The 15,706-nt window shown below is 45.7% G+C and overlaps 1 protein-coding gene across 2 annotated transcripts in view; it reads right to left on the bottom strand.

Moving 5' to 3' along the window:
- Positions 1 to 15,706, bottom strand: part of MYO5B (myosin VB) — a 338,248-nt gene that overhangs the window by 159,530 nt on the left and 163,012 nt on the right. For both annotated transcript variants that reach the window (XM_040264474.1, XM_040264475.1), the window contains exon 4: positions 14,831 to 14,975. In XM_040264474.1, coding sequence (XP_040120408.1) covers positions 14,831 to 14,975 — 145 coding nt within the window. The remainder of the gene's footprint in view (positions 1 to 14,830; positions 14,976 to 15,706) is intronic.

The following is a 15,706-nucleotide window of genomic DNA, read 5'->3' as shown; positions in this document are numbered from 1 at the left end:
ATCACCATAGCAAGAAACTATTAGTAAACTTCCATTAATGCAGCACCTAAGTATTTATGTCCCAGGATAGTAGGAGACAGCCACCACCACCTTCTCCAGTCAGGCTAGATCTGCACTCTTAGCTTAATTACAGATGCCACATTTCATGAGGTATACTGAAAGACTGGAATGTATTCAAAGGAAATCAAACAGGATTCTGAACGTGAGGAATGCTAACCAGACCAGAAAGAGTCTTGCTTAGTAAAGAAAAGACTAAAGGTACATTCCCAGACCAATCTGCTCTGCTGGCTACCCCAGAAAAGAGGCAGGACCTGTCCAGGGTGGGAGTAAGCGACAGTAAGATATCTGCTCACCCCTAAGTTTCAAACAGTGGAATGAGGGGGTCTAGAACTTTCCAGAAAGACTAAGTACCACAATACTGATGATGCTGAAAAAGAACCCCTGTCCTAGATAATATGACCTCAAAAGCTTTCCAACTCCAAGTGCATAACTCTTAAAAATTCTGTGCGTTTCATGAACATATACTCTGCAATATAAGAGGATCTACAAATACAAGCAAGTAAAGTGAATAGCACTGTAGAAATGACAACCTCATACAACTGGGAAGAAAAATCTCTGCCTTGGGTTGCTGAGCTAGAGTTCCTACACATCAGGCAATTATGATGGATCAATATGTGCAATGACAAATGGAATAAAACTCTAGGAGCCCAACGACCCAGTGGGAAAGCAGAACCAACTGGAGTGAGTGTTTATTGATCCCCGATATCTTAACTGAAGGCTGGTACTACACGTTTAAGCTAAATGCAGCTAGATACCACATAGTCCACACACCTGCATTTATTAAGATGTCCCCAGTAACCTCTCCGTAAGCACAGGGTTGGGGTAAAGTACTGTTAGCCTCTAAGGATAACTAATTAGCAAGTGCTGGATACTAGGATATCCCCCTGGCTCTTCATCGCTCTGCTACTAGGTCCAAGGCATTTTCTAAAAAGACACCCCATACTTCTAAATACTCTTGGTACTTGCTCTTCAGAAGAAGGTTAACTCCCTTTTCAACCAAAAGGGATATCTCTTTAAAGCAGGTCATCAATCATGAGGCATTTTGTTCTCTAGTTCTGGGAATACAGAGGACTGAATTAATTGCCAACATGTTTTGGCTGTAGGTGCCCCTCCTCTGGCTTCCAAAATCATTGATCTATGATGGGGGCAGGAGCCAGGCAGACTCAAAAAGCATTTGCTTTTAAATCTGTCCACTGATTCTAAAGGATACTAACACAGGGCTTTCTCTTGGACATGCTGCATGCCTGCGCACTTTCTAAAATGTTCCCCGGGCACAAAAACATCCCCTCACGCCCTAAAACTCTGCTGGTGACAAAGACGAGGTGGGGCACCTACATTTCACAGGTGGTTTCAACAAAGTTCTTAACCCAGCTTCACTAAGATAGCATCTGGGAATGTTTATATCAACCTGAGCACCACAAGATTAACCTGACCTCTGGGGGTGAGGCCTGGCCACGGGTAGTTTAGAACCTTCCAGGTAATTCTCCTGTGCAGGCAGGGTTGAGAGTCACTGCAGAAGCTAGGCATCTGCTAAATTTGGAGGATCCAAAGATTTCTCTCCCCAGTTCTAACAGGCTTTCAAATTCCATAACTTCTTCCCTTGATCAAAGTCTACTCTCAGATCCTTAATTCCTATTGAGATGCTAAAAGCAACCAAGCAGAGCTTAAAGACTGAGGAGACTCTTAACACCAGTGACATGGGTTCTTTTTGTGGGCACCAGTTCTGGATCCCCCAGATCAGAGAGACTCATCTATTTTAAAAGTTCCCCAAACAGGTGTCCAAAGATGAGAGTTTCTGAATCAGTTGTTGAGTTTAAAAAGATAATTTGGTTTCACCCATGAACTTCTGATACAGTAAAGCAGGTGTGTGTATGTTGGGGCGGGGGGTGGGTAGATTTCCTCTGTGACTCTGAAATGAAGTCCCTGAGGGAGCCTCTGCATATTCCTTCCATGGGCAAGGATGGTGCTAGGATTCAATTCTAACAACTCATCTCCTTTATAAAGGACCTCCCCAAGGCTTTCTTCTTTTTCGAGACAAAACACTGTCTGTTGTTACACTAGAACCTGTGTTCTAATGTAATCAGAGAGCTACTAAGAGAGCAGTGCTCTTTTTTAAAATTTAAACTTACTGATTTTTAATTGGAAGATCATTACTTTACAACATTGCATTGGCTTCTGCCACACATCAACATGCATCAGTCACAGGCATAGGTATGTCCTCTCCCTCTTGACCCTCCCTCCCACCTCCCTCCCCATTTCACCCTCTGGATAGTCACAGGGGCTTCCCTGTGGCTCAGATGGTAAAGCATCCACCTGCAGTGCAGGGCACATGGGTTCGATCCCTAGGCTGGGAAGATCCCCTGGGGGAGGGCAAGGCAACCCACTCCTGGGTTTTCTTGCCTGGAGAATCCCCATGGACAGAGGAGCCTGGTGGGCTACAGCCCATCGAGTCACAAAGAGGCAGACACACATAAGCACAGCACAGGTTGTCACAGAGCACCAGATTTGAGCTCCCTGCCTCATACAGCAAATTTCCACTGGCTATCTAATTTTACAAATGGTCATAAATATGTTTTCAAGAGAGCAATGCTCTTTAACCCAGTGTACAAATGTGACATTGATAGGAATAGAGACCATGCTTTATGCCCCATGACAGGGAAGGCTTGCACTGAGCCAGCCACCTTCTCTCACCTTCTCCCCACTGTAGCACTCCAAGAAGAACCACAGCAGGGGGCCAGGGGCCAGATGTCCTCTGTGGACCATGAACTAGTCCACAAAGACCACTGCCTCTGTGTATGGCTTTAAACACTGCCTTGGCCACTAAACCAGTTTTCTCTTTTTCCCTATCTATAAGGAAAACTGTGAGCCAGCTCCCCCAGAAATATGAATTTATAAATTAATTTCTAAGCTACTGTATTAATACACTGTGCACATAAGAGATGCACCAACAGGATTTTAAATCTTAAAAGACTGTGAAAAAAATAAAGTTCTAAAATTTTGTTCCCACCCTCCAGTGAATCTTCCAAAACTCAACGTGCCCAGCTGTCTGAAGACTGATGCTCTAACAACCAATGCACCACCACAGGGCCCAGGACAGACTGGGTCTCACTTCCACGCGCTTGTGAAAAGCTGCTTTCCAGACTTCGGCACGTGCTTAATACTGATGGTGGGCAGGCTGTCTCTCAAGCAAATGCCTATAAAACAACTGAATAATTGCTCCATTCCTGCAGTGCCACATTATTACTTTCCTTTTGCTTAAGCTTACAGATGGGGCTTCCCAGGTGGCTCAGCGGTACAGAACCCACTCGCAATGCAGAAGACCCAGGTTTGATCCCTGGCTTGGGAAGACCCCCTGGAGGAGGAAACAGCAACCCAGGGCTGGAAGAAGCACAAGCTGGAATCAAGATTGCCGGGAGAAATATCAATAACCTCAGATATGCAGATGACACCACCCTTATGGCAGAAAGTGAACAGGAACGAAAAAGCCTCCTGATGAAAGTGAGAGAGGAGAGTGAGAAAGTTGGCTTAAAGCTCAACATTCAGAAAATGAAGATCATGGCATATGGTCCCATCACTTCATGGGAAATAGATGGGGAAACAGTGTCAGACTTTATTTTTGGGGGGCTCCAGTATCACTGCAGATGGTGATTGCAACCATGAAATTAAAAGATGCTTACTCCTTGGAAGGAAAGTTATGACCAACCTAGTTAGCATATTAAAAAGCAGGGACATTACTTTGCCAACAAAGGTCCGTCTAGTCAAGGCTATGGTTTTTCCAGTGATCATGTATGGATGTGAGAGTTGGACTGTGAAGAAAGCTGAGCACCGAGGAATTGATGCTTTTGAACTGTGGTGTTGGAGAAGACTCTTGAAAGTCCCTTGGACTGCAAGGAGATCCAACCAGTCCATTCTAAAGGAGATCAGTCCTCGGTGTTCTTTGGAAGGACTGATACTAAAGCTGAAACTCCAATACTTTGGCCACCTCATGCGAAGAGTTGACTCATTGGAAAAGACACTGATGCTGGGAGGGATTGGGGGCAGGAGAAGGGGACGACAGAGGATGAGATGGCCGGATGGCATCACGGACTCGATGGACGTGAGTTTGAGTGAACTCTGGGAGATGGTGATGGACAGGGAGGCCTGGCGTGCTGTGATTCATGGGGTCACAAAGAATCGGACACGACTGAGCAACTGAACTGACTGACTGATAGTATTCTTGCCTGGAGAATCCCATGGACAGAGGAGCCTGGCGGAGTATAGACCATGGGGTTGCAAAGAGTTGGACACAACTCAAGGGACTTAGTGCACATACACACAAGCTTACAGACGCCATCACCGAAGGGCAGTGGTGTCCACATTCTAACACTATTCTAGGGGTGGCTGAGTCAGTAACAGTTTAACTTCACTCTAAGTTCAAAACTCAAAGCTGTTGGCTTCCTGCATATGACAAAAGACAGCTTTAGACATTGTGCAATTGATGCTGTATTTCCTCTAGACAGATTGGCAACCACCTATTAAACTTCCGTAATTCTAATTTCACACATAAGCCTATAAAAAGGCCAAAAGAACATTATTAATCGCACAAAATGGCCAGCCTTCTGCTATTCCCTTGGCCCTGAAGGACCACCTGTCCTCTTAGGGTGACATATAAAGGGAATCCTGCTCAGCACTGATGTCTCCTCCCAGCACTTCTTCCTTTGGATGCTATGAAATGATAATGACATTACTTACTGTCGACTTATCAGTATTATCATCAGGCTATCACTACCACCATCACTGGATCAAACACTTATTGAGCACTCACTCTGTTCCAGAAATCATTCTAAGTACTCTTCACTTATCAATTCATTTAAATCTGGCAACCTGATGATTTTGCCACAAAATGCATCCCTGTTTTAAAGATGCGGGCACTGGTGCAAAGTGAGATTAAGTGGCTTGCCAAGGTCCCACAGCTCCTGCGTTCTGAGAACCTAGACGGTCCTGTCCCTGGAAGCTGAGCCGCCTCGCTTCTTGGCATGTTCCTTTCCTACTAAACATGTACACATTAGCAGGTGACATCCATAGACACTCTGTCTTTCAGGATATAAACATAAAACTATGCAGCTAAAAGAGAAAGAGTGGCTACCATGGCGTGAAAGACATTATCACAATGTAAATAGAAATGCCATTTCATCCTGCTAGGCTTCACATTTTACTAGCTTCTTCAACTGAAAATTATTTCAGACACCCTGTAAAACGAAATCTTATTTACATGTCAGCACCACTGTGAGTTCCGAAAGCAGCTGGTGTGCGGGGACGAGCGTGACTCTGACAGCGGGACCAGGCTGTGTCATAAGCAGGACCCGGGGGTGGGCGCAGGGGCGTCCGCTGGGCCCCGCCCGGCGCTCAGTCATGGCTCAGGCTCACTTGTGAGGAGCGCTGGCTACTTCTTACAAAACCTGAGGACAGAAGGACACACACGCGTCCTCCTGGGGCAGCTGAGCAAATGGAGGGGGCGCCTCAGATGATAGAGCACGACCAGGTGAAACACGGGCAGGAAGCGGTGAGGCTGGGGGTGCTCACTAGGGGCTCCTTTGCCCACCTCCTCATTCATGAGCCCCCCTCACCCAGAAAAATCACATCTGACCAATCCAGTGGGCACAGCTTTTAACCCAATTTAAAATATAGGTAAGGGCTTAATTTTTAGGTTTAATAGCACAAATGATCAGTTCTTAGTAAAAGGACTTCTCCCAGCAAGTTATAGGAATCCAGCCAGATTAATACCTCCTCATCAACAGATAAGGACAGAAACAAAAGATTTGTTAAATTTGCACGTGCGCCAAGCCAGGGAGGCCTAATATATCAGATGCGAAAATCAGGAGTCAAAGAGATACCCTGGAATAACGGAGCACGGGCACAAAAGGTCAAATTTAATACAGGTAACTATGAATCCTGCTCAGCACATAAAAAATCAATTGTGCAAGTACAGAATGAGAGCGACAAATCTTAAAGGAAGTTTCTGTTTATAGTGACAGAAAGTAGATTAGTGACTACTGATTGCCAGCAGTGCACCGGTGGAAAAAGTTTTCCTTTTCCAAGGAGACTTTTGGAAGTTAAGGAAATGTTCATTATCTGGGTCATGGTGATGGTTCCGTGGATGTACGCATATATCAAAATTGGTATAAGTGTACATGTAATTTAATGTGTGACTTTACTTTCAATAGGCGTAGCTTATTGCCAGACAATTAAATCATTACAGCGGTAATAAAATAATTCTTGTGCATCTGTGGACGGGGGTGGGGGGGAAGAAATAGGAATTTAACAGCTTGCAAACTTAGTAAAAATCTGCGACATGAAATGCCTGCCAACTTGGTGCAATTGTAGGCTCTGTAACAGGAATTCCATTCGAGGAAGACTGCTCACCTAGCAGATCATGTTCAGAGACCACAGATATCAGACAGAAAGACTGAAGGTGTCCACGGTGACCCACAGCAGGAGAGGGGCTAAAGGCCATGCTCAGAAGGAAGGGCCGTGGGAGCCAGGATGCTCAGCCAGAGTGGGGGAGGGGCTGCCAAGGGTAGGAAAATGCTGGCTATCCTGTACAGCCACACGGGGCAGAGGTCAGACCCCTCTGTCCGACTCTTTGCAACTCCATGGACTGTATGTAGCCCACCAGGCTCCTCTGTCCATGGGATTCTCCAGGCAAGAATACCGGAGTGTGTTGCTATTCCCTTCTCCAGGGTATGTTCCAAACTCAGGGATCGAACCCAGGTCTCCCATACTGCAAGCAGATTCTACCATCTGAGCCACCAGGGAAGCCCTCAGACCCCCCGGGCGAAGGCAATCAGAGAGCAGCAGAGTACGGTGTGATGGCTCAATTCCGACAGTGGAAACTGTTAGAAATGGAACACATTTCTTGAGAGACAGAGCCACCTGGACTGGGAGTGGTCAAGCAGCACCCAAAGGACTAGTTGCTGGGATGTGGTCTCCCGTATCCCTGTGTCTTAGCCGATTCCTACCTGGTGCTGGGAAAGATTGAAGGCAGAAGAAGAGGGCAGCTAGATGGCATCAGAAGATGAGACGGCTAGATGGCATCAGCGATGCAATGGACACGAACTTGCGCAAACTCCGGGAGATGGTGAGGGAGGCCTAGGGTGCTGCAGTCCATGAGGTCACAAAGAGTCGGACACAACCGGGCAACTGAACAACAGCCAGATGACTGCAGACCCTCTCCTTCTACCGTGCCGTATTCCCCAGGTAAGATAAAAAGTGACTACTAGTAACTTACCTTTCAGCTCTCAGAGTTTTTATTTGAGACTTAACTATTAGTAATATTCATGACCCCTGCAGTGTCACGGAAGTTAGACAAAGGAATGGTCCTGTCCTATTCTTTAAAAAAATCTTTTTTGGATGTGGGCCATTTTTAGTTTTTATTAAATCTGTTACCATACTGCTTCTGTTTTATGTTTTGGTTTTTTGACAGGAGGCAGGTGGGCCCTTATGCCCCGACCAGGGATTGAACCTGCACACCCTGCATGGGAAGGCGAGGTCCCGACCGCAGGACCACCAGGGAAGTTCCCAGTTCCAGTCTTCCTGCAATTCCCAATTTTAAAAGGAGATGACAGTATACATTCACTATCCATTGCTTTTAACATATGGATGTTATAATTAGCCATATGCACTGCACACTGAACTTTCCCCTATATTTAAGTCTAAAATACATAACTAGAATTTTAAACGGGATAGGCAGGAATATAAGGAAACTATACAATCTAAGAGATTATAAAGGATCGAAATAATGCTATGGACCTTAGTGCTGGGGACCATGGAGAGGGACGGGAATGCGTCCAGGCGTGGTGGGGCGGGAGGCAAGGAGAGGAGATGAGGGAGTAGGGAAGAGCAGGTACAGGGGAAGAGCCCAGGGCAGACAGCACTCCGGGAAGAATCTCAATAGAGGGAACGACTCAGGCAGGGCAAGTTCTAGAAATCAGCAATAGTACCAGACAGGAGCATGGAAGTCACTCCTATGTTCAGTCATCTTGAACATCTCCTATACCTTGTCCTAAAGCAACCCAATCCTGACGAGTCCTGACTTGAAATAATAATGAATGGGAAGGAAAGCAAAACTGCACCCAAAAGTCAGGGCTGAATGAAATCATGATTTCAAGACTTTACTGTAAAAATCCAGCTAGTCATTGTTCCCTAACTGCTGACCTCCCCAGCAATACCGTCGCTCGCTGTATTTACCAGCAGCCGAGGAAGTTGTCTGTCAGCTTTAATATCAGCACCCTCGTATTTTTAACATTTTATTTCGTACTGGGGCATAGCTGATTAACAATGCCATGAAGGTTGCGGGTGGGACGGCAAAGGGGCTCAGCCATACGTATACGTGTATCCATTTTCCCCCAAACTCCTCTCTCATCCAGACTGCCACACCCCCAATTTTTATAGTGTTCAACGACTTTAAAGATTCCTCATGACCTCTCGCAGGTCCAAGTCTCTCTCTGCAGCGGGGCCACTGTTCTCCTTAAAGAGTGAAGATGCTGAGAACTTCAGGCCCAAACGGTCTGTGTGTGGACACACAGCGGGTGGGAGACACGTCACCGGGGACAGACCCCGGACACTCCTGTACAGCAAACACCTTACAGAGAAACGAAACCTGGCTCTCATCACTGAAAACAAGAAGCTTGATCAGGAAGTACTCGACATCCCAAACTTCTCCAAACTATACAGCCCAGAATAATAAACCCCCTTATATCAAAAAGGAAGGAAGAAACTGACATCATCCTACTTCAAACTGGATCTCAAAGCAAAGTGTGAATTTAGGTCACCTGTGTGCAGTTCCTTTTAAAAATTATTCCCCCAAAGATCCAAATTCCACAAAGTCTGCAGCCCAAAAGAGATCCTGAAGTGTCCTGAGTCCATTCTTGGGTGTCCCAGAGCATTCCACCTTAATGATCAGGAAGATTAAGCCATCAGTTCTATTGTTTTTTTTTTGGACCTCAGAAGATGGAAAATGCACAGCGTCCTCTCCCTTCTGCAGCACATTTCCACAGTCAGGACTTCTCTGGGAGCGCTCCCATGGTGGGGTGAGGGGTTGTCCATTGGCTGCCCCAGGTGTACCGGGTGGCATGTCCCCTTCCAGGACCCCAGGAGCATCCCATTCCATCTTCCACTATTAGGCATAGCCTGCAGCATAGCAGAACCAGATGGACCCATGTGAGCTCTATGAGCAAATGAATTTGCTTCCCACTGTCCCTAGTTTCTTTCAGAAAAGAACACAAAACCTCAAGAAAAGGATCAGACCTGGGCAGCAGAGTAAGAGGGCCTGGCCCCACTAGCAGAGCTATAAAATACACCGAGACTCTCATCTCGCTCGAAACCGCGAGGGAAAAGGTCTGTCCCTCAGCCCTCATGGCCCCGAGGACCACAGCCTGCTCTGCTCTGGGAAGACTACCTGGGGCCAGTCGCAGGCCCTGCTGATGGAGGGAGTACTGCTTCTCCACTGGTACAAAGGGCTTCAGGGCACACAGACTGGGTCTGAATTCCTGCTTCACCATCTACTGCCGTTCATTACACAGAGGTCATTTAAATAGGCAAGGCATTTCTGCAAGAATCTAAGCTCCTCACAAGAAGGGGTTCTCATCCTTGGAAATGGTATCAGAACAGGGAGAGAAGGAAGAGATTTTGAAATAGGGCCCATAAGAGAAACATCGCTCTTTGAATATCCCTGGTGTCATATTATCTCTTTATCTAACAAGCTCTAGAATGTCTCCATTGCTTGAAGCCAGCATTTCCCAAAGAGTCCTTGAGATAATCTTTGAAAACAGTTTTGTGTCTAAATATGATTTGCAAACCTAGCATAAAGCATCTCCATCTTGGAGACTCAGAAAGCACATCAACATAGCTGCTCTGAAAGCCCCTGCCTTGAAGGCAAATGTTTCACTTGATTAATCCAGGGTTTCCTAAACTCAACTGACCATCTCTGTACCCTCTGTTAGCAGAACACACTTTTCTGCCAAAGTTCACCCCAGCTTTCAGGTTCCTCCCCAGTCCGGTCACCCTGCCTCTAACTGTATAGTCCACACCAACCCCAGACTCACTTATCACATAGGCTAAGCTTTCCTGGGCACTGTCCCCTGACCATGCCTTTTGTGAATAATAGCTTTTTTGAGATATAATTCACAGAACACACATTCACCCATTTAAAGTACACAATTCAATGGGTTTCAGCGCATTTGCGGAGCTGTGCATCCATCCGCGCAATCAATCACAGAAAATTTTCATCACCAGCCCCCACCACCACTAAAAACAAAACCAAAAAAAAATACTGATCAGCAATCACTTCCCATTCCCCCTCAAACCTCCAGCTCTGGGCAACCACTAAGCCACCTCTCTCTATATATTTGTCCATTCTGGACGCTTCATGTAAGTGGACTCACACACTCTGTTCTTTCATGTCTGGCTTCTTTCACTGAGCACGTTTTCAAGGTTCATTCCTGTGGCACCGAGTACCATATCTTGTTCCTTTCTATGCGCCATATTCCACTGTATGGATATAACCATAGTTTATTTACCGATTGGTTGGTTGATGGATTTTTTAGGTTTTTTTCCTTCTACCTTTCAGCTACTGTGAACAATTCTATAGGAACATTCTATTAAATATGAATGTCTCTGGGTAAGTTTCTGTGTGAATATGTTTTCATTTCTCTTAGAATGTGTTTTCATATCTAAGAACAGAATGGCTGAGTCATGTGATAACACTGTCAAACTGGTGAAGAACTGCCAGCCTATTCTGCAAAGCAGCTGCACCATCTTACATTCCCACTAGCAGTGTATCAGGATTCTAACGTCTCCACATCCTTGCCAACACCTGAGAAGTCTTCGACTATAAACATCCTAAGCGGTGTGAAGCACATGTGGCTATGGCTTTGTGACTATGTGCTCTAGTTTTATAGTTTTGTGCTTTTTGATGCCACACTGTTGGGGGAACGATCACTCTATTCCACCCACCTAGAGGTCTGCATCTCACCCTACATATCCGACCAACTCATCAAGATCCAGCTTCAAGGCTACAGTTTCTTGCACCAGATGTGACAATCATCCCCAAACTCAATTCAAATGACCCTGAGCATGACTTTGGTTTACACTTCCTGCAGTTACAGGCTTTTTGGTCTACCGTGTCCTCTCTCTCCAAAAAGACTGTGGGCACCTCAAGAAGTGGGAGAGGTCTCACATTTCTTAGTTTCCATTTAGGAAGGAGCCTGTCAAGTCACTGATACTTTACAAATGTTTGCTGATATTATTTAATCCAAGAGCTGAGGCTAGCATCAGGGGAGGTAAAAGTAAGAGACTCTGATGCTGGGAGGGATTGGGGGCAGGAGGAGAAGGGGACGACAGAGGATGAGATGGCTGGATGGCATCACTGACTCGATGGACATGAGTCTGAGTGAACTCCGGGAGTTGGTGATGGACAGGGAGGCCTGGCGTGCTGCGATTCATGGGGTCGCAAAGAGTCGGACACGACTGAGCAACTGAACTGAACTGAACTGAAAAGTAAGAGAAAGGGCATTTTGGGTCATGAACAAGGGAGGAGCAGAAATAAAGCAATGGTCAGTCCATTTCTCACGGGGAACTATAGGTTCTTACATAGAAGGCAGAATTCACGAGTTTGATGTTTCATGCTACTTCCGCCTTTTTATTCACTGGGAGTATCCTTGTACTCCCAAGCCTAGTCTGAGGTCAACAAGGACAGGGATGGTGAACCAATCATCTTATTATTGTGTCTCCTCATCCTTTTCAGCACAAGACTCTGCAGGAACTCTCGGGATGGGGATGAAGGTCTGGATTTATCCCTTCGAGCTTTGACAGACTTCCCTCATACGCTCAAAGCATCGCGAGTTGGAGAGACCCAGAGTGAACCACGTCAAGAAAGAAAATCCAGTCCACAGTGAATCATGAGAAAGAATTGCTGAGTCCAAGGCCAACTGAGTCACCATCACCGCGGGCTGGGAGTCGTTAATGTTAGCTTCTTGTACCCTTAATCACCCAGCTGTTGTGGAGGCTCAGATTCAAAGCACACTGTGTTAGACCACGGTGACTTGATCCACATAACAATCACTTCAGCAACTTACTGATGAGTCAGGAAGCACACCACACAGTTGGCAGACAAATTGTAAAACAAGTGTTTTTAGTATTCAAAGTTGACAGTGAAGGCCCAGAACAAAAATACAGCAAAAACCATCCCTGCATCAGACCAGTGAGTCTCCCTCTTTCCCTGCAAAGATTCTGCTGGGGCTTCTAATATGCCCCTCAAATCAATAGCAGAAACCCTGAGCTGCTGACAACGGAACTTATTCAAAAATAGCTCTCTCCCCTGAGCCACGTGTGCTGGCCTTATACTTCTCATGCACGTTCATGAGCAAAAATTGCACAAGAATTTCAGCAGCATTATTTTCTACACCCTGGGACTCGGTGGGTAGAACGATTATAAACCTTAAGACCTTAAAGAAAACCCTTAATGAAGCAATTTTTTGTCCAACTTTAACATCCAAACCCCTTAATCATCAAATGCACTCCCCTCAGCAAGATCGTATCACCACCACCCTGGATGCCCACCCTTGTCCCTTCCCACTAATGGGCATGAACAAGGGCCCAAACAAGTGAAAGAACCTGAGAATAGAATAACCGTGTGGACAGCTTCAGCGCAGAAAGGAAGAATGGAGGCATTCAGTCAAGAGGATCTATAAGCTGGAGGCCAGAGGGTTCTCAAAGCTGTAGGGGAGCCTCAAGAAGTCTGATAAAGAAAAGCCGTATGGCAGAAACCATGTAATTATCCTCCAATTAAAAATTTAAAAAGAAAAACCAACTTCTGATACATCTAAGTGCAACTAGCTAGGAGAGCAAAATGGGATGAAAACCAACATCAAGGACATCCACGAGAGGACAAGTCTCAGGGAGCTGGCGGAACCTGTAGCATGGTAGGAGTTGTCAGAACCAGGCCACAGTCACCTTCCACTTTAGAAGCGTAGGAAACGATCTGTAACGAGTGAGGCCAGTCTTCTTCACGTCAAAGAAATGAGCACTCGGCATAAGCGCTTCTCCCAAGACACCGAAGCCTGTCCAGACCCCAGGTCCCCTCCACTGTGCGCACACGTGAGTGGGGCCACGCGCTGCATCACACCACCCCTCACTCTTCCCCACATGTGACATGACCCTGAGCCACACTTCAGTCTGCAGAGTGTGCCTCGAAGTGACTCCTGCTCACGCCCAGAAGAGAGTATGCGGTCTTTTTACGACATTAGAGGGGTCAAAGGTCATGACCATTTTAGCTCCAGAAATGAAACAGCTGTAGATCATTCTACTTACTATATTGTTCTGTTCTCTGATCACTGCTTCTATTGAATATGGTCATTGTGTTTCTATGAGGAAGCAGATCTTTTATGTACCGAACTCCACAGCCAGCAACAAAACATTATAAACTAGTAAGGAAGCTTACAGAACAGCTTTTCCTCATGGAAACTTTCACTGGGCTGAAAATTGTACTCTGACATCCACAGCAGCACAGACCATCTTAAATGGGATTCTCGCCTGCTCCTCTCTACACAGCCCTGCTCCCCACAAAGCACGCCTGCTTTTCCTGCTAGCTCTGTGAGATGTTCTCTACAGGGGACAAGAAAAACTGAGCTGAAAGGATCCAGCATTTTCTTGTTAACTGGAAAATGCATTTCCACCAAAACTCTGGTAAAACTATCTTTCCCTATACTATACCTTGACAGTTCAAGCACAACAGCGTGGTGGTAAAGTTTGTGTCAGCTTGGCTAAGCCACAGTTTCCAGACATTTGGCCAAACACTAGTCTGGATATTGCTATAAAGGTGTTTTGTTTTTGTTTTTTCTTTTGAGATGAAATTAACATTTACATCAGTAGACACTGAGAAAAGCAGATCACTCTTCATAATGTGGGTAGGCCTCATCCAATCAGTTGAAGGTCATAAGAGAAAAAACTCTGACATCCCCACCAAAGAGAATTCGGCCAGTAGACTGCCTTCAGACTCAAATTCGTGTATCATCTTTTCCCTGGATCTCCAATTTGCCAGACTAATCCTGCAGATTTTGGACATGCCAACCCCCAACAACTGCATGAGCCAATTTCTTAAAATAAAAACCTCTCTCTTTATACACACACACACACACACACACTCGAACCCTGACTAATATGCTCACCTAGCCTACTTTCTGATGAAACAGACCTATACCTATCTCTTCGAGTTAGAAAAAAAGAGCAAAATGAGATCCGCTTAAGTGCCTAAACAGAACACCACTTTCAGGCGAAAAATCTGAAACTACTACGCATGACTGCTAATTTGAAGCTTCTATTTCTGCCCCAAATGCCTAGCATTTTAAGAAGTTGTCAGAGTCTTGGTTCTTTCAAAACAGAGGCTTCAGTGAGATCTGTAAAATGAATGATGATGGTATAAAATGGATTCATCACACCTGGAGAAGAGGCGAGACGGCCAGAAGAAAGCCAAGGAGAGACGAGACACAAGGCATTGACTGCGCTGCTCATCAGAGTCTAAGGAGCCACTGCTCTCCAAGCCTAGGCTCAGGTTCATAAGAATACGATGAAGACTTGAGGAAATGTGGTTAAGAAAAGAACCTGAGGTTGATCTGGTTTCCAAAACACTTCAAACCCAGAATCACCACTGAGAAAAAGCAGCCCAAGAAGGTGGACACTCCCCTTTCCACCCCCTGACGACCCAGGAGGACTCCTGGGCTAAGGTTATTCTTACCTGGCCATCTGCTTGTAGGCTTCCTCTGCCACAGCAAAGATGTGGGGGTCCATATCCCCCATGTTCTGGCCACTGTAGGCGTAGATGACATCTTGACCGTAGATTGGCAACTGATCGTAAGGATTAATGGCAACAAGCACAATACCTGTGAATAGACAGTGTGGTCAGATTCTGATAGCATGACAGCCTCCTGACATGAGCTTTGTTGTAAAACTTTTTATTTTTATGCTGATTAACAATGTTGTGATAGTTTCATGTGAACAGCAAAGGGACTCAGCCATGCATATATGTGTGTTCATTCTCCCCCAGCTTCCCCTCCCAACCAGGCGGCCACATAACATTGAGCGAAGTTCCATGTGCTATTCAGTAGGTCCTTGTTGGTTATCCATTTAAGATACAGCAGTGTGCACATGTTGATCCCAAATTCCCTAAATATCCCTTCCCTGCATCCTTCATCCTGACAGCCGTTAAGTTCGTTCTCTAAGTCTGTGAGTCCTTTCTGGTTTGAAAGGTCATTTGTATCATTTCTTTTCAGACTCCACATATAAGGGATGTCACATGCTATTTCTCCTCCTCTGACTTTCTTCACTCAGTATGACCATCTCTAGGTCCGTTCATGTTGCTGCAAATGGCATTACCTCATTCTTTTAAATGGATGAGTAAAATACTTACCACCTCTTCTGTATTCATGCCTCTGTTGATGGACATTTAGGTTGCTTCCATGTCGTAAATACTGTAAACAGTGCTGCAAAGGACCCTGGGATGCATGTATCCTTTCCGATCATATTTTTCTCTGGATATAAGCCCAGGAGTGGGATTGCAGGGTTATATGGTAGCTCTGTTTTTAGTTCCTTAAAAAGAACCTCCATCTATTCT

This window comes from Oryx dammah, unplaced genomic scaffold, assembly GCF_014754425.2.
Source record: "Oryx dammah isolate SB20612 unplaced genomic scaffold, SCBI_Odam_1.1 HiC_scaffold_22, whole genome shotgun sequence".
Taxonomy (NCBI): domain Eukaryota; kingdom Metazoa; phylum Chordata; class Mammalia; order Artiodactyla; family Bovidae; genus Oryx; species Oryx dammah.
This window is presented reverse-complemented; position numbering and strand designations above follow the sequence as displayed.